The 21,811-nt window shown below is 60.5% G+C and overlaps 2 protein-coding genes across 3 annotated transcripts in view; one reads left to right on the forward strand and one right to left on the reverse strand.

Annotated features, from left to right (window-relative positions):
* CARD14 (caspase recruitment domain family member 14) overlaps window positions 1–13,495 on the forward strand; it is a 30,033-nt gene extending 16,538 nt beyond the window's left edge. Inside the window, exons 10-22 of one of the 2 annotated variants that reach the window (XM_039226322.1) lie at window positions 476–592; window positions 1,081–1,223; window positions 1,355–1,449; window positions 3,081–3,138; window positions 3,369–3,558; window positions 6,075–6,201; window positions 6,505–6,742; window positions 7,506–7,569; window positions 8,215–8,326; window positions 8,839–9,018; window positions 11,060–11,181; window positions 11,839–11,954; window positions 12,324–13,495. In XM_039226322.1, the coding sequence (XP_039082253.1) occupies window positions 476–592; window positions 1,081–1,223; window positions 1,355–1,449; window positions 3,081–3,138; window positions 3,369–3,558; window positions 6,075–6,201; window positions 6,505–6,742; window positions 7,506–7,569; window positions 8,215–8,326; window positions 8,839–9,018; window positions 11,060–11,181; window positions 11,839–11,954; window positions 12,324–12,531 (1,770 nt within the window). In that variant the 3' untranslated portion in view covers window positions 12,532–13,495. Of the gene's footprint in view, window positions 1–475; window positions 593–1,080; window positions 1,224–1,354; window positions 1,450–3,080; window positions 3,139–3,368; window positions 3,559–6,074; window positions 6,202–6,504; window positions 6,743–7,505; window positions 7,570–8,214; window positions 8,327–8,838; window positions 9,019–11,059; window positions 11,182–11,838; window positions 11,955–12,323 lie in introns of those variants that run through there. The other variant, XM_039226323.1, reaches the window with a different exon arrangement.
* A 719-nt stretch (window positions 13,496–14,214) lies between these two features.
* On the reverse strand, window positions 14,215–21,767 carry SGSH (N-sulfoglucosamine sulfohydrolase). Its single transcript, XM_039226324.1, has 8 exons — window positions 21,651–21,767; window positions 20,563–20,723; window positions 18,243–18,348; window positions 17,881–18,031; window positions 17,444–17,600; window positions 17,011–17,092; window positions 16,045–16,248; window positions 14,215–15,287 (listed from the first exon to the last, which is right to left on the reverse strand). Exons 1-8 carry the CDS (start codon window positions 21,745–21,747, stop codon window positions 14,728–14,730), a joined length of 1,518 nt encoding a protein of 505 aa, XP_039082255.1. The 5' UTR covers window positions 21,748–21,767; the 3' UTR covers window positions 14,215–14,727.
* Between the last annotated feature and the right edge of the window lie 44 nt (window positions 21,768–21,811).

A 21,811-nucleotide genomic window follows, 5' to 3' on the forward strand; every position in this document is an offset into this window, starting at 1 on the left:
CCACATCAACCACGTTCCAAATATACATACATACATTATGCATGTATATACACAGAAAAATAGGGACAGACAGCAAAATGCTAATGGTCTTGTTCTTGAGTGTGGAGGATGGGTGCATTTTATTTTCTCCTCTAACCATTTCTGTTTGCCCCCAGTATTCTGTACAGAGCCCTGGGGTTATTCATGAAGCATATGTCATTTGTATAACCTGTAAGGGACAACATATAATCCCTAAAATAGCATCACTAAGCTGGTTGCTTTCCGTCTCTTCAGTGGTCAGCTCCTGTGGTGCGGGGGGCGGGTCCCCAGGCTCGGAGGGGGGGACGTGATGAGGAAACAGTGTCTGGAGGGAGGAGGTGGGAGGTGGAGGCAGGAGGGGGACCTGGGAGGGAGGTGACTTGCTGGAACCCCCACCCCCGAGGGCATCCGAGAGGAAGCTTTCCTGCACAGACCACCTGTGGCCCGTCTTTGGCAGCCTGAGCAGGAAGCTGGCGCCAGGGAGCCCTGTCCGAAGGGGAAGCAGCGGCTGGTGCGCATGTTGGCCATCTGTCCACGGGACGACAGTGACTGCAGCTGCTCCAGCTCCACTGAGGTATGGCGGCCGCCACGTCCTCTCCTGGGGCCAGGCCAGGCGCGTCCCCACTGACCGGGATACACGGGCACCTGGCCCCCCGCAGGTGGTAACGAAGTCCTTGTGAAGTGAAACTGCGGTGGGGGGGCGCTGCATTCAGACCCACACAGTGCACCTGCTCTCTTCTGGTGCCTCGCTCCACACGTGGCCCTCAGCAGCCAGGAACTTGGCCTCTCTGGGCCTCAGCTGCTTTGTATGTAAAGTGGGACCATACTACCCCACCACGTAGATTTATCTATCGGAACTGAGCCACATGAAATATAGAAAGCAGCCAGCAGGGTGCCTGGCACATAGTAGGTGCTCAGTTAGTGTGACCTTGCTCTGTGCTATGTCCTTCTCGCCTCCTCTGCCCCGATAGGGGCCCTGCAGAGCAGCGGGGAGGTGTCGAGCGGGGTCCCCGGGTGAGCCCTGTGCCGACCTCTGTCCCGCCAACCCCCCCCCCCGCCCAGTCTCAGCTCTGCTCTGACCTGAGTGCCTCATCCAACCGCGAGCTGGTGGACAGCTTCCGCTCCAGCAGCCCCGTGCCGCCCAGTCAGCAGTCCCTGTACAAGCGGGCCACAGAGGACTTCTGGGAAGATCCCTGTTCTTTCAGGTAGGGGACTGGCAATGGGGTTCAGATGGCGCGGGCCCCGGCGGCTCACTGGGACGCCGGCTGAGGGCTGGGCAGGTATCAGGGTCTCTGGGTCTGAGCCAGGGAGTAAGCAATCTTTCCACACTTTCCAGTAATTTCCCAGAAAGCCTGCAGGTGGACCGGGGACCCTCCCCGGGGGCTAAGGCAGGTGACACAGACCTGGACTATGAGATTGTAGACCGGGCAGGTGAGTGCACTCCCCCCGCCCCCACCCCCTCCCCACGGACCTCCGCGACGGCTCACCTCTCCCGGGCTGGGCCGCCATAGCAGGACAAGTGAGAACGGGGGTCTTCAGGGGGGCTGGTGAGACCACCCGGTTCCTCTCCAGAGGGAGGGGAGGCGAGCTTCACGCTGCCCTGCCCCCGGCCTCTGGGAAGTGCAGACCCCCGGGTCACTCAAGCCCCTGCCCAGGTGTGCCCTGTTACTGGGAGTCCTTTCTCTCGCCTGGAGGCCGAGGGGGCTGTGTTCATCTTCCTGCCCAGCTCAGCATCAGCACTCACACGAGTTCTCTCTCCGTGCCTCCCTGCTCTGGCCCGGGGACACTTAAGTTTCCCAGCAATACCAAAGGCAAAGGGGGTTAGCCCTCACTGCTCCTGGGAGGGACAGCTGCTGGGAGCTCTCTCCCACCTGAGACCTTCCACATTTACTAGGGCCTATTCTTCACATCTGTGACTTAACTGGTCTCCCCTCCTTCTCAAGCGATGGGCCCCCCAGGGACAGCCTCCTCACCTTGTCCACCCCTGCTCACCTGCCCCCAGCCGCGTGCCTCACACACACAGCAGGTGCTTAGCACCCCGACTCGAATTCACCCATGTGACCACCAGGGGGCGCGCGCAACCTGCTCTGTCCGGAACAGCCACACCTTCAGGGCAGGAGGGGTCCAGGGCTCCCTTGGGTCACCTGACCAGGCAGCTGATGGCCAGTGCTGGCACTTGCCGCCCTGCAGAAATGCAGATCCATGCGGAAATGTGGGCCCAGGGTTATGCCAGATTTGACTTGATTTTCCGTTTTTATTGTAATCACCCAGTGCGCATCACAAGCGCACTTCATTCCCCCGTCTCCTATTTCACTCACTCTGCCCACCGTGGATTTGATTTTTAATGTAGCCAGAAATCCAGACCCCAGCTGTCCTGTCCTGTACAATGTTGGCTACTCAGCTATCACATAGGACACCGTGTAGGTCAATCCCCACTGCTGTTTGGGGGAAGAGGAAACCAAGGTTCTTTTATTTTATTTTATTTTATTTTTATTTTTTATTTTTTTATTTTTTTTTAAATTTATTTCTGAGAGACAGAGACAGAGAGAGAGACAGCATGAACAGGGAGGGTCAGAGAGAGAAGGAGATACAGAATCTGAAACAGGCTCCAGGCTCTGAGCTGTCAGCACAGATCCCGACGTGGGGCTTGAACCCACGAACCGTGAGATCATGACCTGAGCCGAAGTCGGATGCTTAACCAACTGAGCCACCCAGGCGCCCCTATTTTATTTTTTAAAATGTTTTTTTATTTGTTTCTGAGAGAGAGAGGCAGCGTGAGCAGGGGAGGGTCAGAGAGAGAGGGAGACACAGAATCTGAAGAATCTGAAGCCGGCTCCAGGCTCTGAGCTGTCAGCACAGAGCCCGGAAACTAAGGTTCTAAGCAGCGAGAGAGGGAAGAGGAAGAGGAGGTTCGGCCTCAGCAGAAAGAGACAGACCAGTGTTGGGGGGGGGGCGGCTAAGCGTTGGGGGGGGGAGGTTGCCCAGGTGAGCAGAAGCTCGGTCAGGAGGGGTGACCTCGGGGGCTGGCCTGGCCAGTGTCTGAGCCCTCTGCTTGCGTCCAGACCTCCCTGGGTGTGAGAGCAGCCTGCAGCCGCCGTCCTCTGGGGGCCTCCCTGTCAGGTGAGCGGTGCGGGGGGGAGACGGCGGGGGAGGGGGCGCTGGGGCCAGCCGGTGGCAGGGCGGAGTGAGGACCATGTCCTATCACTGTTGGGAAATGACAGCCTTTCTGAGGAGGGGGTGGTGGCTAGGTGGTGAGAATTCCAGAATGCTGGGGCCGGTGGGGACAGGGCCCTTCCTGACTTCCGGCTCTGGGTGGCTCGTGGGCTCTGTCACCTCCCCTCCCGCAGCAGCGTCCCAGTGCGGAGGAGGCCAGCCCGCAAGCTCCTGAGCCAGGTCACCGTGCTGGCCTTCCAGGGGGACGCGTTGCTGGAGCAGATAAGCATCATTGGCGGCAACCTCTCGGGCATCTTCATTCACCGGGTGGCCCCAGGCTCGGCAGCGGACGAGATGGCCTTGCGGCCGGGCACCCAGATCATGATGGTGAGTGTGGCACCGGGCCTCGAGCCCCCAGGACCCAGCGGGGTCGGCAGCACAGCTCTGACCGGACGGGGACATTTCAGCTCTCAGGCTGAGGCTCCACTCGCTCGAGGCTACGGCCATGTGACGAAGACCCAGGCCTGTTCTGGGGTCGGGGCCTTTGTTTCCCTACTGTGCTGACCGCTTGGTGTGAGTGTAGTAAAATGCACGTGACACTAACATAGGATTCATCGGGGGCATTTAAAAAAGCTTTTTTATTGGAAAATATTCATTAAACTGCAAAACCCACAAATTCACCACTTACCTAATTATTGTCAAGTGAATACGTGGGCAGGAAGGTGACGTGGACGTGGCCTGAAAGTGGACAGAGTCGTCCTGTTCCCGTGGGCGGTTCCCCCAGGGGTGAGCCAGGGGCGGGGGATGGGAGGTGGGGTGGGGGCCCCGCAACCTCGTCCCTGCTCTGGTGCAAGGGGCAGGAGTTGCTGGCGGGAGTGTGTTTTACACACACACACACACACACACACGTGTGCGAGTGGCCCTTCCTCACATCCCTAACGGGCCCCTTAAGATTCTCAGTCATCAGCCTACCTTGTGGTTAAAGCGACAGGAGCCCTTTATGATGTTTGGGGAGACAGTCCTGGCATCCAAATGGGGCCAGTTCAGGTCTAACGGCCTGAAAACGTGTTGTAATATATGTTTTATTATTTATTTAGTTATTTACTTTTAAGGTTTTATTTTACTTCCAGTTACTTAACATACAGGGTAAGATTAATTTCGGGGGGACAAAAGAGTGACTCCACACGTCACCCAGGGCTCGTCACGACAGGTGCCCTCCTTCTTCCCCATCGCCTGCCTCACCCACCCCCTCGTAACCATCTGGGTGTTCTCTGTAGTTAAGAGTCTGTTTCTTGGTTTTTGTCTCTCTCTCTTTCCCTTTGCTCCTTTGTTTTGTTTCTTCAATTCCACATATGAGTGAAATCATCTGGCATCTGTCCTTCTGACTGATTTATGTTGCTTAGTACCGTAATCCTCTAGTTCTATCCATGTTGTTGCAAATGGCAAGATTTCATTCTTTTTTTTTAAATGTTTTATTTATTTCTAGGAGAGAGAGAGAGACAGCGTGAGCAGGGGAGGGTCAGAGAGAGAGGGAGTCACAGACTGAAACAGGCTCCAGGCCCCGAGCTGTCAGCTCGACGCGGGGCTCGAACCCACGAACCGCGAGATCATGACCTGAGCCCGAGTCGGACGCTTAACCGACTAAGCCACCCAGGCGCCCCAAGATTTCATTCTTTTTGATACTGAGTTATATTCCATTCTGGGCATGCGTGTGTGTGTGTGTGTGTGTATAAACCACATGTTCTTCATCCATTTCATCAGTGGATAGACACCTGGGCTGTGTCCACAATTTGGCTACAGTTGATAATGCTGCTGTGAACATCTGGTGCGTGTAACCCTTCAGATCTGCATCTTTGTATCCTTTGGGTAAATACCCGTAGTGCTATTGCTCGGTTGTAGGGTAGGTTCTATTTGTAACTTTCGGAGGAACCTCCACACTGTTCTCCAGAGCGGCCGCCCCAGTTTGCATTCCCACCAGCAGTGCGAGAGGGATCTCCTTTCTCCTTGCCAACATCTGTTGTTGCCTGAGTCGTTAATTTTAGCCCCTCTGACAGGTGTGAGGTGGTATCTCGTTGTGGTTTTGATTTGTATTTCCCTGATGCTGAGCGATGTTGAGCATCTTTTCATGTTTCTGTTGGCCATCTGGATGTTTGCTTTGGAAAAACGTCAATTCATGTTTTCTGCCCATTTTTTAACTGGGTTTCTGTTTTATTGGGTACTGAGTTGCATCAGTTCTTTATATATTTTGGATACTAACCCTTTATCTGATATGTCATTTGCAAATGTCTTCTCCCATTCCATTTTTTAACTGGGTTTCTGTTTTATTGGGTACTGAGTTGCATCAGTTCTTTATATATTTTGGATACTAACCCTTTATCTGATATGTCATTTGCAAATGTCTTCTCCCATTCCATAGTCTGCCTTTTACTTTTGTTGATTGTTTCCTTCCCTGTGCAGAAGCTTTTTATCTTGATGAGGTTCCAATAGTTCATTTTTGCTTTTGTTTGCCTTGCCTCTGGAAATGCGTCTAGTACGAAGTTGCTGTGGCCGAGGTCAGAGAGGTGTTGCCCGTGTTCTCCAATACGATTTTGATGGTTTCCTGTCTCACATTTAGGTCTTTCATCCCTTCTGAATTTATTTTTGTGTGCGGTGCCATAAAGTGGTCCAGTCTCATCCTTCTGCATCAGGAGAAGGGATGGTGGCTGACTCTCGGGTTGGGGATGTGTGTAGTCGGAGCCGCCGACGTCAGGATGTCCTGAGACAGGGCGGGTGACCAGGGCTGGGATGGGTGTGTGTGGACGCTGGGAGGGTGAGTGGGTCCTTCTGTAGGGCACACACCTGTACTCAGACTGGGATGGCAGAATCCAGGTCAACAGGGCCCAACACCCGTGATTTGCCCTCAGGTGGATTATGAGGCGACGGAGTCCTCGTTCAAGGCCACCCTCCAGGGCACCACCCTGGAGAAGGCTGTCGGACTTCTCCAGAGGGTGAACGGCTTCTGCTGCCTGTCTGTGAAGGTCAACATGGAGGGTACACAGTCCCCCACACCACCTGCCCCGTGAGCCCACCACTGCAGACTTGAGCCACGGGGTCCTGTGTCCGCGGGCCCCTGGCTGCACGGAGGCCCGCCCTGCTGCCCACCCCAGGACCAGGCTGTGCCCCCAGTCGGCAGAGGACCCCGGGGCGGCTGGAATCTCCTGCCCACGGACTCCAGCACTGAAACGGCTCCTAAGACTCTGGGGTGGGGGTGGGGGGTTCCTTCCTTCTCCCTTGCTCTCACATTCCAGACCTTTCCTCGTGCGGGATCATAGCCCCAGGCTCATCTCTGATCAGGTTATAAGAAGCTGGTTCAGGACCTGGAGGCCAAAGCGGCTACCTCGGGGGACTCCTTCTACATCCGAGTCAACCTGGCCCTGGAGGCGCGGGCGGCGGGGGAGCTGCAGGCCCAGTGCAACGACATCCTGCACGTCACCGACACCATGTTCCAGGGCCGTGGCTGCTGGCACGCCCACCGCGTGGGCCCCTATAGCACGAAGGGCGCCGAGCACGGCGCCGTCCCCAACTACGCACGGTAAGCAGCTGTCCCGGGTTGGGCCGGGGCGCTGCCGGGGGTGCCTGGCCTGGCTTCTCGTGGACGAACCCTCCTGCCAGGGAGGAAGAGTGGTCTCCCCAAGCTTCCCTTCACTGCCTAGGAGCAGAGGGCGGGTGCGACGAGACGCCCCCAAGTGGATGGAGCCCCCGATGTGCCGCCCTCCCTCTTACTGCTTACGTGGGGTTTCTTTGTGAGAAGGGTGGCCTCCATCCGAGAGCACTGAGGACCACGTGACATCGGGCTGAGCTGTCAGCGGTCCTTCTGCCCCCTAGTTGTGACAATTAAAGCCCAGGGTGTCCTGGTGTGTCCGGGACTGTGTTGGTTTGAGCTCAGCAAGCCCCGCATCCTGGGGCGCCCTCAGACCTGGGCCAACTGGACAGGGGTCGGCCTCCCTGGGAGCTACAACACGCCTGCGGAGAACCGTGTTCTGGACCAAGCGTAGTACACAGAGCGCGGGCGACTTGCCCGGTACCGTGTAGCCTTCTCACCCGTGGCCATACCTGGCTGGCGAGCTTCTGGAACGTGGCCCAGACCCTGGCCCACCCTGAGTCACCCGGGCCCCGACTCGGAACAGCTCAACTGGCAGCTCGGGGGTGGGCCGGGGCTCTGTGGGTTTTCCAGAGCCCCAGCGGACCGCAGTGGCCACTGGAGCCGAGGGCTGCTTCCTGGGGCCACGGCGGTGCTCTGGGGCACTGGGAGGGGCCTCCCTGCCCCTGGGTCAGGGCTGTGCTCCTCTGCACAGGGCTCAGCAGCTGCTCATCGCCCTGATCCAGGACATGGCACAGCAGAGTACGGTCACCCGCAAGGTGAGGTGGGACTGGGTGCCCGCAAGGTGAGGGGGCGAGACGGGCAACCTCATCCCTGACACAGGCCGCTGTTACGGCGGGCCCTGCCTCTCTCCCCTGGCCCGCCTCCTCCCCGGTCACATGATCTGCCGGTGGGTCCCACCTGGAGGGCCCTGACCCCATCTGGGGTGGCCTGTTGACCCCACGGGCGTGACCCCTGGCGTGTTTCTCCCTGGGGGGCCCTCCAGCGGTCACCTGGGTCTGCACGTGGCACCCAGCCTGCAAGTTCCTCTAATGTGTGCAGATAGGTCACACCTGCCCTCTGCCACACTCCCAGTTCATCCCGTTTGCCTGTCTGCACCCCATCCCTTCCCTCCGAGGGCCTGACGTGGAGCCCACAGCTGCGCCCGGGCAGGGAGCTAGGCCAGGTTCCCGGGGTTGGGCAGGGCGGCCGTGGGGGCCCCTGCCCTTCCCTCCTGCCTCAGGCAGTCCTGCCTCTCTGTGGGCGCCCTGCTCAGGGCCTCTGCCCCCCTTCATCTCCCGCCCTCTCTCTGGCGTGGGGCTGCACCACCCAGCTGTTGGGTGAGCACAGCCTGGTGCTCTAGGGGCCGGGGCCTGGCCGTGTGCAGACGGCACAGACACCTCGCGTCCCTCCGCCCCCTCCAGCAGTCTTCCGGGGGACCCCAGAAGCTGGTCCGTCTCAGCGTGGACAGAACCAAGGCTGGCCCCCTGTGCTCATCCTTTGACGGGGCCCTGCTGGAGCGCGGCAGGCTGGAAGGTGCGGATCAAGGGGCTCCTTGATGGCCCCCTCATGCCAGGCGTGGGTGGGAGGTCGTAACAGAGGTCAGCACGGCACACCCCCCGATCAGGTCAAACCGTGCAAATGAAGACAGTGGAAGTGGATTGTTAGAGTGAGTTTTCTTCTTTCTGGAAGGTTTTTTGGGTGCGTAACACGGCTGCTGGAGACAGGATCCGGAGGGAGGGAAGGCCTGGTGCTGTGCGTCCAGCAAGGGCGAGGACCCCGAGCCAGGGGGCAGGCCGACCGTGGGGAAGGCAGAGAACTGTTTCTCTTTCCCGCCGTGGGCCTGCGGAGCTGCGCCTGGAGGGCCCTCAAATCAAAGGGCGCAAGGAGCCGCCAGCAGCCCGTGTGGGAGGCGGGTGTCGCTGGTGGGAGCGGAGGGTGCTCCCGTGTCCCGGCAGGAGCCCCAGGCTGACACAGTGCATCCTGGGCCGCGGGGGCTGGTGAGCCGCCCTGCCCGGCCCGGCCCCTCACCCTGCTCTCCACCGCAGAGCCCTCCACCTCCACCGCCTGCTTCTGGGCGGAGAGCTGCTTCACCCTGGTGCCCTACAGCCTGGTGTGCCCCCACAGGCCCGGCCGGCCCCGGCCCGTGCTCTTCGTGCCCAGGGTGGTCGGCAGGATCCTGAGCGAGAAGCTGTGCTTCCTCCAGGGGTTCAAGAAGTGCGCCGCAGGTACGCTGTTGCCTGGGAGCCCCACCCGTCTGTCAGGTGGCAGAGCGATTTCCAGGAGGCTACTGCGTGAGCGTCCTGGCGCTGCTGTGACAAGGGACCACAGGTTGGGGCACTCGGAACGGCAGGGGTGTATTCTCCCAGGTGACGCAGTCCAGGAGGCAGAGGTCCCGGTGTCTCTGGGCTGCCCCAGCCCCCACCCAGAGGCTTTAAGGGGAGGGACTCCTTTCCTCTTCTGGCTTCCCGGGGGGGGGGGGGCACAGCCCTGGGGGCCCGGATTGTGTCTGTGTCACTGCAGTCTCTCCCTCCTTGTCATGTGACCTCCCTCTCTGTGTCTCTGTCCTCAGTCTTTTCTTTTTCTTTTTTAGTTTATTTATTTATTTAGAGAGAGTGCGAGAGGGGGGAGAGGCAGAGAGAGAGAGGGAGAGAGAGAATCCAAAGCAGGCTCCTTGCTGTCAGTGCAGAACCAGGTGCAGGGATCAAGCTCACAAACGGTACTATCGTGACCTGAGCTGAAACCAAGAGTCGATGCTTAACACCTGAGCCACCCCGGGGCCCCTCACACAGTCTCCTTATAAGGAACCAGTCTTTAGGGCCCGTCTTGCTCCATGATGAATTCATCGTAACTAATCACATCTGCAAATACCCTATTTCCGAATAAGCTCGCATTCTGAGGCTCCAGGCCATGCATTTTGGGGGATGCTATTCAATCCAGCGCAGTCCCTGCTGACAGATAGGTTTGTACAGAACCGGGGCAGGACCACCGAAGGGCTCCACCCACCTCTGGGGCAGGGACACTGAAGGGCCCCACCCACCTCTGGGCGGGGGCACCGAAGGGCTCCTCCCACCTGCTCACGTCCAGAGCTGCTCAGTGGAGAGTCACTGAGAGGAACCCGCCCTCTGGGCTCCGGGATCCAGGGGACAGCGTCTGAGCATCCACACAGCAGAAAAGATGGTTCTGAGGTTGGAGAGCAGGACACAGGCTTTGTGGGAGCTTTCACTCATCCGCTCACGGCTCGGCTCTGCACTACCCCCAGGAACGCACAGAGGGCACGGGGCCCGCCGGTGGGCTCCTCTCGTGGGCAGCGGCCGTGTGCCAGGCTCTGTGCAGGGAGCTGGAGACAGCCTCCTGATGCCGCCGCAGGCCACCGGGTGTTGGCTGCACGGGCGGCCTGAGAGGGAGTCAGGTTCTTCAGAGAAGGCGTGCCGCACGGGGCTCTGACGGTCGGGTAGGAGTCCGTGAGCGAGCAGAGTGTGCAGACGCGCAGGGGGCTCCGGGCCCCTGGGGCCAGGGCGGCTGCAGGCGCGGCCACGCTGGGGAGGCAAGGCCTTAGAGAAGGGCTCTCCGCGGGCTGGGGTCGCCTGACTGTGGGAGTGCTTTGGGGGCACGACTCTGACTCCGGAGAATGGGTGTCAAAACCGAGAGTGGCAGAAGTGGGGTGTGTTTTGACTAGTTTGTTCCGGGCAAGGGCTTTCCACCTGGGCACTGACCGTAGGGTGGGGCGGCCTCACTCTCTGTGCTGGGGCCCCACCCAGGCGTGGGAGGGTGTTGAGCAATGTCCCTGGCCTCCACCCACCAGATGACGGTAGCACCCCCTCCCCCTGAGCTGTGACAGCCCAAAATGCCTGCCGACATTGGCTGGTCTTGCTTGGGGGGCCCCAGCCCCTGGCTGAGGAGCTCTGACCTGTGGGCTCTGAGGGCTTTCTAGGGGTGAGAAGCTGGACGTGCATGTTTGGAGCTTGGGGGTGATGGGGGAGGGGGTTAGCCACACCCTTCCTCCCTTCCTTCCCCCCTTCCTTCCATCCATCCCCCCGCATCCTGGCACTGGCCCAGCACATGACTGACGGTTGAAGGTGCACGTGCAGAGCACAGACTCCTCTGAGTGTGAAGAGCAGGGCCAGGTTTACACAGAGGCCACGCTAGGCAGAGCATTCCCCAGAGCTCGGGGGGGGGGGGGCACGGGGGTGAGAGCTTTCAGCACGGAGCTCCCTCGGGACCTTGCAGAGCTGGGTGCCTGATGTCCCCATCTGCTGTCACCTTCAGAGTACTTGAGCCAGGAGGAGTACGATGCCTCCAGCCAGAGGGGGGACATCATCCAGGAGAAGGAGGCATCCGGTGGCCGCTACTGGGTGACCCGCCAGGCTGTTGAGTCCCTCATGGAAAAGGTAATGGGCGGGGCAGGGGCTGCTCTGGGGGTTTGGGGACCCCATCTCCAGTGGATGGTGGTGGGATAGGGTGGGAAGAACTGACCTTGAGATTGGAGAGATGCTGGTGGCCCACCTGCAGGCCAGGGGCACCCCGTGCCGGTGCTCAGTGTGCAGAGGGCGTAGCGCAGAAGGATGGAGCCCTGTCTCTGCCGTCTGGGATCCACTAACCTCCCTGAGCCGGATTCCTCGGCACAGGCAACGTTGAGTAATATTTGTTAAAACGAGGAATAAAATGGAGATAAGCCTCCATACTAATTTAAGGCTCAAACAAATACATGAAAGGCAGTTCACCCTGAACCATGCAGTTTGATGGGGACGTAAGATGGGCAGGCCCAGCTGTGAGCCGGAGGCAGATGCCCCCCTGAACCCCCCCCCACAGAGGCTGACGGAGCCTTCTGACCCCGAGGGTGCCGGCCCCCCACAAAGTCTCTCTCAACCCCAGCGGCTCGTAGTTCCTAGATTCTGCCAGTGAAAACCCAGAGGGACAGACTTAAGATTGTACAGCAAGTGCCCTCGTACCACGACATTCTCTTCCCGCCGCCCCCTCCTGGGTGTGGGCTCCTCTCGCTGCCTCTGAGGCCAAGGGCCTTGGGCCGTCTCCCCTCTCCCCTGAAGAACACCCATGCCCTGCTGGACGTCCGGCTGGACAGCGTGTGTGCCCTGCACAGGATGGAGATCTTCCCCATCATCGTCCACATTCCCGTCAACGAGAAGGCAGCAAGGAAGCTCAAGTAGGTGTGCCCCGCAGGCTCGCAGTGGCTCTGAATCTGGTGCCACGTGCCTGGGGTCTCCAGGCCTCACCTGTGCCAGCCCCTGGTGGACAAGGCACTGGCAGCCCTACCCCCAGGAGCAGCCCAGACGGGGAGGGAGGCCTGGCATCAGGCTTGACTAAGGCTGCCAGGGTGTTGGCTGGGGTATGCGCAGTTGGGGTGTGGCCCCCTTACAGTTTGTATCTGAGGCTGTAAACGAGAGCCCGCGCCCCCACCAGTGCAGTGTCACCCGGGGCCCGACTCCCGTCTTCCTTACGAGGCACGTGGACCCCCAAAGCGGGTCCCCCGGAACTCCTACTGACCGTGGCCCTCCGTGTCCCACGTGTGCAGGAAGGCCCTGCAGCGGCTCGGTACCTCGGAGGAGCAGCTCCTGGAGGTGAGCCGGCGGGAGGAGAGAGAGCTGGACCAGGTGCCCTGTCTGTACGGCAGCCTGGCCCCCGACGGCTGGAGCGACCTGGAGACCCTGGTGGGCTGCGTCCGCTTGGCCATCGTGGACGAACAGAAGAAGGTGGTGTGGGCAGAGCAGAGCCCCCGCTGACGCCCCCTCAGGTCCCACCAGGAAGTGTGGGACCTCCGAGTCCCCACGGGAGTCCCTGATCACGTGGTCCTGTGCTTCGGGCTCGGGGCCTCGCAGGCACAGCCTTGGGGGTGCTCACCCGACAGGCCCAGCTCTGCGGGCATCTGCTCCCCTCTCTCACCGGGGTCCACCCTTGAACCTGCACCACGGGCAGCGCACGCTGGGCATCTGGACCATCTTCTCCTCCACGGCTCCGCGTGGTCTGAACCACAGGCCCCGAGAGCACGTCCGCGGTGGGGCGTCCCCCGAGCCCTCCCAGGGCTGCAGGCCACCCGTCGGACCCGAATCCTGCACTTCCCTTTTGCATTTCAATGCCAAAGGGCTCGTTCCAAAGCCATGGTGGCAGCAGCCTGGTGGCCCTGAGGCCCCCCGCGGTCCCTCCCAACCCCCTCGTGTCATCCTGACTTTCTCAGCTCCTGACGGCTGACACATCCCTCGGGACTCCAGTTTAGAGAGATGTGTGCCTGGTGTCCCGGTGACAGAAACAGTATTTTCAGCGGTGCCTGGCGGGTCCGGGGCCCCCTGGGGGTCCTGGAGAAGCCTTCCACACACACGTCGTGCAAATGCCAGCTTCGTTCCCCTGAGCCTGGGAACTGCACCCCACTAGGCGGGCACCCCCGCAGCTCCTTGTCCAGAGGAAAGCACCTTCACCCCACCTCCAGAGCTCAGGAGACGCTCGGGTGAGGCTCGGGCAAGGCCCCCCGGGGTCCCCTCACCACCGAGCTCTGCCTCAGTCGCAGACCGAACAGAATTCTGGCAGCAGCGGCTGGGTCGGAACGCCTCAGGCGGAACTCAGGCCGCCGTTATCACAGACACGGTCAGAATGTGAACTTTCGTGTATTTTATTGAAATAAAGCTTTTACAGTGACCTGGACCGTGGCTCTCTCCCTACGCTCCTGGGACGGAGTCAGCAGGGAGGGAAGGGCAGCAGGAGCCGAGGCCACTGGAGGGAAAAGCCCCGCCTTCTGGGCAGGTCAGGAGCATCTACAAGCAACAGGTGTGTTGCCACGCTGGCTTCCAGACGGACAAAACCACCCGAGCCACAGGCTGGGGGTCTTTACACTTGGACATTCACAGAGGGTGAGCTTTGCCATACAGACCATGGAACGAAAGCCGGCGCTCGGGAAGCGAGCCTGCCACGAGTCATCAGCCTGATGGAAACCCAGCCGGGGTCGGGAACTTGACCATGGGGCAAAGGAAAGGAAGCAAAACACCCCCAAGCGTTGTTCAAACACTTTTTTTTTTTTTTAATTTTTTTTTTAATGTTTTATTTATTTCTAGGAGAGAGAGAGACAGCGTGAGCAGGGGAGGGTCAGAGAGAGAGGGAGTCNCAACACACATTCAACCATGGCCTTCAAAGTTAGGGTGCTGAAATTATCGTAGTGGTTGCTCTACAGATTATTAACTATGCATTTTTTTTTTTTTAATGTTCTATTCATTTCTAGGAGAGAGAGAGAGAGAGAGCATGAGCAGGGGAGGGTCAGAGAGAGAGGGAGTCACAGACTGAAACAGGCTCCAGGCTCTGAGCTGGCAGTCAGCACAGAGCCCGACGCGGGGCTCGAACCCACAAACCACGGGATCATGACCTAAGCGAAAGTCAGACGCTTAACCGACTAAGCCACCCAGGCGCCCCTGTTCAAACACTTTTTAAAGGCCACAGACTGATAAAAGCCGGACGCTGGGCTCCCACAGAGTGTGGTTTGGACCCGCCACCACCCACGAGGCCCCTGGGAGCCCCATCTCCTTGGGTGAAGGGTGCAGGGACATCCGTGGGCTCCAAGGAACGAAGGTCTTAAGCCCCAGGTCCCAGGCCCTTCATTGGCAGGTCCCCAACTGAACCCAGAAGACAAGGCCCCCTCGCCCAGGCCATCCCCACCTGTCACGGGCTGGGGATCCCGCCCTGTTCCCGGACCCCTGGAGGTCCTGTGCTGAGACATGACTCAGACACCAGGACAGCCACGTCCCCACCCCCACGGGGGGAGGAAGGGACTGGGGCGCACGCCCACCACTCCCCGGTCAGGGCAGTGGCAGCAACGACCCCAGCATCAGAGAGAGCCCTCCTCAGACGGGATGCTGTCATCCCTGCCCCTTCCTCCACATTGGCTGGAAAGGTGGGGGCCGGGTCTGGGGAGGCCTCCCACGTGCCCCCGGCCACCCTCACAGCTCATTGTGGAGTGGCCGGCACTGTGGGGACAGCTTCTCCTCCAGGACGCCGTCGGGGGCACACACCCAGGGGTCATGGGTCTCCCACTGCCACTTGGCCAGTTGGGTCTGGAGCAGTTCCAGAACCTGGGCGTAGCGAGGGCTGGCGGCCAGGTTCTGGGTCTCGTGGGGGTCCTGGCTCTTGTCATAGAGCTCCCAACGATCCCGGTAGTAGTAGTGATGGAGGTCCTTGTACCAGCCCGTGGGCTGGCCGGCCGTGGTGCGATTCAGGAGGTCCTGAAAGGTGGGCGACACGTAGAAGTCCTGGTCGATGGGAAAGGGCATCTTGAAGTTCAGGTTGTGCACAAGGCGGAAGGTCCGGTGGTACACGGAGCGCATGGGGTAGGCCATGGTGACCTCGTGGTGGCTCTGGCTGCCAAAGACGGTGTCCCAGAGGGGCTCCGCCTCCAGTGCCGGCAGGAGGGACCGGCCGGTGAGCCGGACAGTCTTCGAGCCGAGGATGGCATAGCTCGGGTAAGGGATGGAGAACCAATCCAAGATGGTGGGTGTGAGGTCTGCAAAGGAGGTGGGATCTTGGCACGGTGGCCCTTGAGGGCACAAGAGCCCCCACCACAGACGGGCTGGATCCAGGCCTCTCTTGAACGCTGGTGGGCCACCTTGCTCAGCCCCGAGAAGCTGCGGTGGGCCCGACCTGCCAGCGTCGCCCCAAAACTGAAGGACGTGATGCCTTTAATGGTTTAGGGCCTGGCCCCGGCTGGGTAATACTAGGCATCCTGGTCAAATCTTCTCGATCGGTAAGAAAGCCCCCACGGAGGGCTTCATCTATTCCTGTCCTGTGCTGTGGCCGCAGTGCTGCGGAACCTGTGCTTTGGGGCAAAGGGAGATGTGGGCCCCAAGTTGTGTGTGGCCCCTGCTGCCCTGGCCCCTCAAAGTCGGCTCCCCCAGTGTCACTTAGGAACTCATCAGCAATGCAAATTCTTGGACGCTCTGGGGACGGAGTCTGCCACGTGGCCATTACCAAGCACTCCAGGCGGCTCTGATGCTTGCCAGCAGGCTAGTCTCAAAGGCAGCGAGACCAAGGCTAGAATCCCATCTTGACTCTTACAAGCTGTGTGACCTTGAGCAACTCACCTTACCTCTCTGATCCTCATTTCTGCATTTGTAGAAGGGGGTGGCCGTCCCTTCCCTGTCCAGGTGGTGTGGGAACCACGTAAGACCGTGGGTGTAGACCATGGGTGTAGAGTGTGGTCTGGACACGGCAGGTCCCCCTTTCCCCTCCCCTACCCTCCCACGTGAGCCGCAGAGCCGTACCTAGGAGGCTCACGTAGGCCTCGCTGACCTGGCCCCAACGTTTCCTGTGCTCTGGGGACGACACCAGCAAGGGTTCGGCAGTGCCTGGCCAGTACAGGTTGGTCCTGCCACTGGGGAAGGGGATCCCGTTGTCCGACGTGAAGATCACCAGGGTGTCATTCAGGACACCTGCTTCGCGCAGCTCCTGGAGCACGAGTCCAATCCCTGGGGGTGCGGAGGGACAGCAGAGCTCAGCCACGGACGCGGGTGCGGAGGGACAGCAGAGCTCAGCCACGGACGCGGGTGCGGAGGGACAGCAGAGCTCAGCCACGGACGGGCGTGGAGGGGTGTGGGTGCACAGGCACTCACACATTTCTCCATCCACCTGCTGGACCTCACGCCCCTGCCATCCCCCCCCGCCCCCCGCCCCTCCCCAGCACCCCGTCCTGGAGCACACCGGCCATCCCTCAGCACATCCGTGGCCCTGCAGTGGTTTGTCTTCTGGAATCTCCTGCCTGCCCAGCGTGGGTAGCAGGGACTTCATGGGACGACAGAGGCAAGACAGGAGCCCCCTACACCTGCCCCTTCCCAGGTCACCACCCGCTAATGGCACCAAATGATAAAGGCTCCAACTTCCTGTAGTGGCCGAACGGTGGCCCCTGTGAGGAAAACCCACCAGAACCCAGAACGTGACCTCGTTTGGTTAAGGGGACTTTATAGGTGTCGCTACCACGGATCTGCAGGAGAGCCTCCTGAGGTGCCCAGAGGGCCCTGGGGCCTACGACAAGCGTCGGGACGACAGGCACAGCATAGATGCACCAGAGGCCGTGGGAGGCCGGGGGCAGGGACTGGGGGGAGGCAGCCACGAGCCAAGGGACACCGGGGCCACCTGACGCTGGAAGAAGCAAGGCTGTTCTGTGACCCAGAGCGGGGGGCCACGGCCCTGCCGACACAGACCTCGGTCCTCTGGTCAGAACGGGGACCCACCTTGGTCCATGCGGCCGATGGTGGTGTACTGGGCGGCCAGGTCGGCTCGGGCCGCGGGAGTGTCAGGGACGAAGTAGGGCACCTGGAGGGGCAGGTGGCCGCAAAGCCAGGCTAGAGCACACGGTTGGGGGAGGGGTGGTCCGTCCCGGAACCGGGGGGGAGGGAGACGAGGGGCCAGCCTCCTCCCAGGGCCTGAACCCGGGTCTGCCAGGGAGCACTCCATCAGCCCCCCCGCCCCGCATCAACACTGCTGTCTGCTGGCCCCACGGGCCCCACGGGCCCCACGGATGGGGACCGGACCCAGTGGGTCAGAGGGGCGCTTCCCTAACGTGCTGACGTCACACACCCGGGCCCAGGCTGCCAAGTCCCCCTGGACTTAGGAGGCAAGAGATGGGTAAGCTGGCGTCTCGAGGCGCGGCGGGGGCTCTCCTACCACCACGTCCTGTGGGCTGTAGGTCTGGGGGGTCCAGTCTGGGATCCGCCCCGTGCCACTCTCCCCGCTGCCAAACTTCTCACAGAAGGTCCCGTACTGGGGCTGCGAATGCCCACAGCGGTGGGGGTCGTGGAAGGCCACGTAGAGGAAGAAGGGTCTGCTGGGGGGGTGGGAGTGGGGGCTTGAGGCTGGAGGTCAGCCTGCTGCCACCCGGCTTTCTACTCAGTGGAGCCCCATTCTTCAGGAGGACACACCCCCAGGACTGTCCCCTCCCCTCTTCCTCTGACCAGATTGAGTATCTGGAACCTTCTCCCCCTTCCCCGTTCTTCCTCCTGGGGTCTCCGAGAACCCCAACTAAAGACTCTGGGATCAAGTGTTAACTGTGCGGAGACCTGGCCCAGGGGGTGAGGGGTGAGGGGGTGGGGACCTCCTCGCACCTGTCATCCTGAGTCTGCAGAAATTTCCGGACGAGCAGCTTAATCCTGGTGATGTTCCGTCCTACCTGGAGGACCGAGCTGTTCTCCTCCGTGTACGCGAAATCAAACGGGTACACGGGCTCGGGCCCCACATGCTTCTTCCCAATGATGCCTGGAGAGGGGGACACAGGCCATCCAGAGCCCCTGAGGCATCCCGCCCCCTTCTGCTCCCCCCCAAGACCCTTGCCCTGGCGTGGCCATTCGGGGGTCAGCTGCGGCCCTGACCTCATGGACACCAGGCTCAGGGGAAAGGCCTTGGGCCTCGGGTTCAGAGCCGGCGACCCTGGGCTCGCCCCTACCCCGCTGTGGCGCAAGCCGCTCACCTGTGCGGACGCCAGCCTGGGCGAGCAGTCGCGGCAGACTCTGCACCTCGTCGAAGGAGTTGAAGTGGTGGGCGTCCTGGTGCAGGCCGTACATGCCGTTCTGATGCTGCAACAGAGGCGTGTGAGGCGGGGCCGCTCTCCCCACCGCCCGTCTGCCCAGCCCTCCCGGGGCTCCCCCCTTAGACTCGGGTGGGCAGCACCCAGGGAGAATTCCACGGCCTCTCCCCGGGGTCCCTTCCGTGACGTCAGCAGGGAATACAACACTCGGAGAGATGTGCCCCAAGAGGTGGCTTTTGTTTGCTTCTTTTTCATCTGCCTGGATTTTCCAGCTTTTCGTTACGCGCGCATGCGACAGCGGGCAAGGGGGCGACAAACCGCTCTCACCTGGATTTTAAGTTCATTTATTTATTTTGAGGGAGAGACCATGAGTAGTGGAGGCACAGAGAGAGAGAGAAAGAGAGCGAGAGAGTGAGAGAGAGATTGGCAAGCAGACGCTGTGCCAACAGCACGGAGCCCAACGCGGGGCTTGAACCGTGAACCGTAAGAGCATGACCTGAGCCGAAGTCAGACGCTTAACTGACTGAGCCACCCAGGCACCCCAATTAACTGGATATTTAATAGCGTAAAAGAACAGCTGCACACGTTACAGACCGAAACCGGAAAGACGGAAGGGAAGCTGGAGCAGCCCTCTCCCAGACGGGAGCGCGGCTCACACAAAGCTGCCTGATTAACGTTCCAGGAAGCGTGTGCCTCCGCGTGGCCTCGCTCTCTCCAACGGGGATGCACAGGGCACACTGGCTCCCCGGAAGATGGTGTCTCGGGGTGACACATCAGGAGTAAGTACTCACGTACCCAAGTTCATAACAGCGTTACTCACGATAGTCAGGAGTAGAAGAAACCTCACTGTCCGTAGATGAACAAGTAAGCAAAAATACACCGTATCCGCATGACAGAATATTCCTCAGTGCTTCGGCCATGACAGGGAAAGACATTCAGACACCTGCTATGACGTTACTCGAGGCCAGCGCACTGGGTGAAGTCGGCCAGTCCCCACAGGACAAATAGTGTAGTAAGTGTGTTCACAGAGACTGCAGAATAAAAGTTACCAGGGCCTGGAGGGGACGGGGTGTTGGTGGGCACAGAGCTCCGCCTTGGGAACGTGATAAAGTCCCGGAGGCAGCTGGATGGAAGGCTGCGCGATAACGTGTCGCTGAGCCACACGCACTTAAAAGTGATTGAAATGAGGGCGCCTGGGGGGCTCCGTCAGTTAAGTTTCTGACTTTGGCTCAGGTCATGATCTCCCGGTTCAGGAGTTCAAGCCCTGTGTTGGGCTCTGCACAGTCAGCCTAGAGCCCGCATCAGGTCCTCTGTCTCCCTCGCTCTCTGCCCCTCCCCCACACTCCTGCACGGGTGTGCTCTCAAAAATAAATCTAAAAAGAATTTAAAAAGTATTTTAAAAAAGAGCTAAAAGGGGCGCCTGAGTGGCTTAGTCGGTTAAGCGTCCGACTTTCATTTAGGTCATGATCTCGCGGTTCGTGGGTTCGAGCCCCGCGTCGGGCTCTGTGCTGACAGCTCAGAGCCTGGAGCCTGTTTCAGTCTGTGACTCCCTCTCTCTCTGACTGTTCCCTGCACACGCTCTCTCTCTCTCTCCTAGAAATAAATAAAACATTAAAAAAAATAAATATGTATAGAATTCGGGGCGCCTGGGTGGCTTAGTCGGTTAAGCGACCAACTTTCGCTTAGGTCATGATCTCGCGGTTCGTGGGTTCGAGCCCCGCGTCGGGCTCTGTGCTGACAGCTCAGAGCCTGGAGCCTGTTTCAGTCTGTGACTCCCTCTCTCTCTGACCCTCCCCTGCTCATGCTGTCTCTCTCTCTCTCTCTCCTAGAAATAAATGAAACATTAAAAAAAAAAATTTTAAAAAGAGCTAAAATGGTAAATTTTACTCTATACATATCCCAGCACACACGCAAAATACAGACTAAAAGTTTACATACACGTCAAGCTCCTGGACGACACGGTGCCAGGAGTTAATCATGGACGAGTGTGTGCCAGGCACCTTGCTAGCCGCCTTCTGTATAAAGGACAAGCTTGGCCAATCCCATTAGAACCCCACGAACAAGGTGTTATCAAGACCCCATGTAACAGGTAGGAAGACTGAGGTGCACAGGCGCGCTGTGATCTGCTCACGGTCGCACAGAGCAGCAGAGAGGGCTCGCGCTGGGTAGTCCGTGCCCCCAGCCCATACTTGAACCCGCGTGGCTGGGATCGGGTTGGAGAGGGCAGGCACAGGCCCTCCTCCCGCACCCCTGCGGCCCTCACCTGGGGCAGGCCGGTGAGGAGACTGGCGCGGCTGGGGGAGCAGCTGCTGACGGACGCGAAGGCATTGCGGAAGACCAGGCTGCGGCGGGCCAGGCCGTCCAGGTGAGGCGTGGCGATGGCGCTGTTGTTGTAGGCACCGCTCTCGAAGCCCCCGTCGTCCGCTGAGGAAGGCAGAGGCACTGAGGCCGTGGGGGGCTGGGCCACTGGTGCCCAGCACGTGACGCCCAGGCGGCATGACCCACGCGGGCATGATATCTGCGCAGGCGTCCCACCCGAGGGGGAACGCGACCAGGCACGCACGAGAGCTGGGCAAGGCATCGGCAGGCAGGCGTGACACCGGGTGGGATTGGTGCTCAGGGAGGCACGATGCCCGAGACGCGATACTCAGGTGGCCGGGAGAGCGAGCGGGGTGACCGGGCAGCCCTGGGCTGCGCAGACCCTGCAGGAAATGTGGCTTCTGCCCCCGTGTCCCCAGCAGGGAGGAGCCCTCGGGAGCTGGGTGTTACAATCAGCTCAAGGGCGGGTTGGAGACCACAAAGTTTATCAGAAAGTGTGAATCTGGCTGAACTCCAGACCTCAAAAGAGGAAAGAACAGGGTTGTCTTGTGACAGCCCCGCTCTGGTCACCAAGTCTCGTGAATGGCAGAGCGGTAGAAGAACTGGGATGTCTGGGAGGGGAGAGGGTTAGGGGAGAGGGCAGCTGGGGGGCAGGGGGGCTGCGCTTCTCAGCCAGGAGAGAGCTGGGCCACAGCGCTCCCGGGTCTGAACAGGGAAGGGGAAACTTACAGGATTTCCAGCTGGGAGATGAGACACCCCCGCCCACACCCAGCCGCGTCTCGGGGGACTTGGGCCCCAGCTCATCCTCCATCGCATGCCCTCTGGGGGCTGTGGACCACTGAGCTCTGTTAGGCCACCCAGCTGCCCGAGCTGGGGGCCCGCAGGGCTACGGGCACGCGTCGCGGTGCAGGGTCGGAGCCAGGGGGGCAGGAGTGGGGGGCTGGATGCGCGGACCCGGCCGAGAAGGGTCTGGGGCAGCAGAGAGGGCAGACGGGGAGAGCCGCGGGGCCCGCTGGCGGGGGGCGCACTCACCGAGGAGCAGCAGCACGTTCCGGGGGCGCGCCCCGTGCACGCGGCAGAGCCCCAACACCAGCAGAAGCCCCCAGCAGGCCGGCCCCCGACGGCGCATGGCGGCGGCGGCTCCCGGTCCGCCGCCCCGCCCCGCCCCGGTCACGTGGGGTCAGGCCCCGCCC

This window comes from Hyaena hyaena, unplaced genomic scaffold (genome assembly GCF_003009895.1).
Source record: "Hyaena hyaena isolate Hyena2069 unplaced genomic scaffold, ASM300989v1 scaffold_21, whole genome shotgun sequence".
Taxonomy (NCBI): domain Eukaryota; kingdom Metazoa; phylum Chordata; class Mammalia; order Carnivora; family Hyaenidae; genus Hyaena; species Hyaena hyaena.

Coding starts and splice junctions, on each gene's coding strand:
- SGSH (XM_039226324.1), bottom strand. CDS start 21,747: ATGCGCCGTCGGGGGCCGGCCTGCTGGGGGCTTCTGCTGGTGTTGGGG. Junction 17,601..17,880: donor CTGCAGACTCAGGATGACAG/GTGCGAGGAGGT, acceptor CCCCCCCAGCAG/ACCCTTCTTCCTCTACGTGG. Junction 17,093..17,443: donor ACAGCCCACAGGACGTGGTG/GTAGGAGAGCCC, acceptor CTGCCCCTCCAG/GTGCCCTACTTCGTCCCTGA.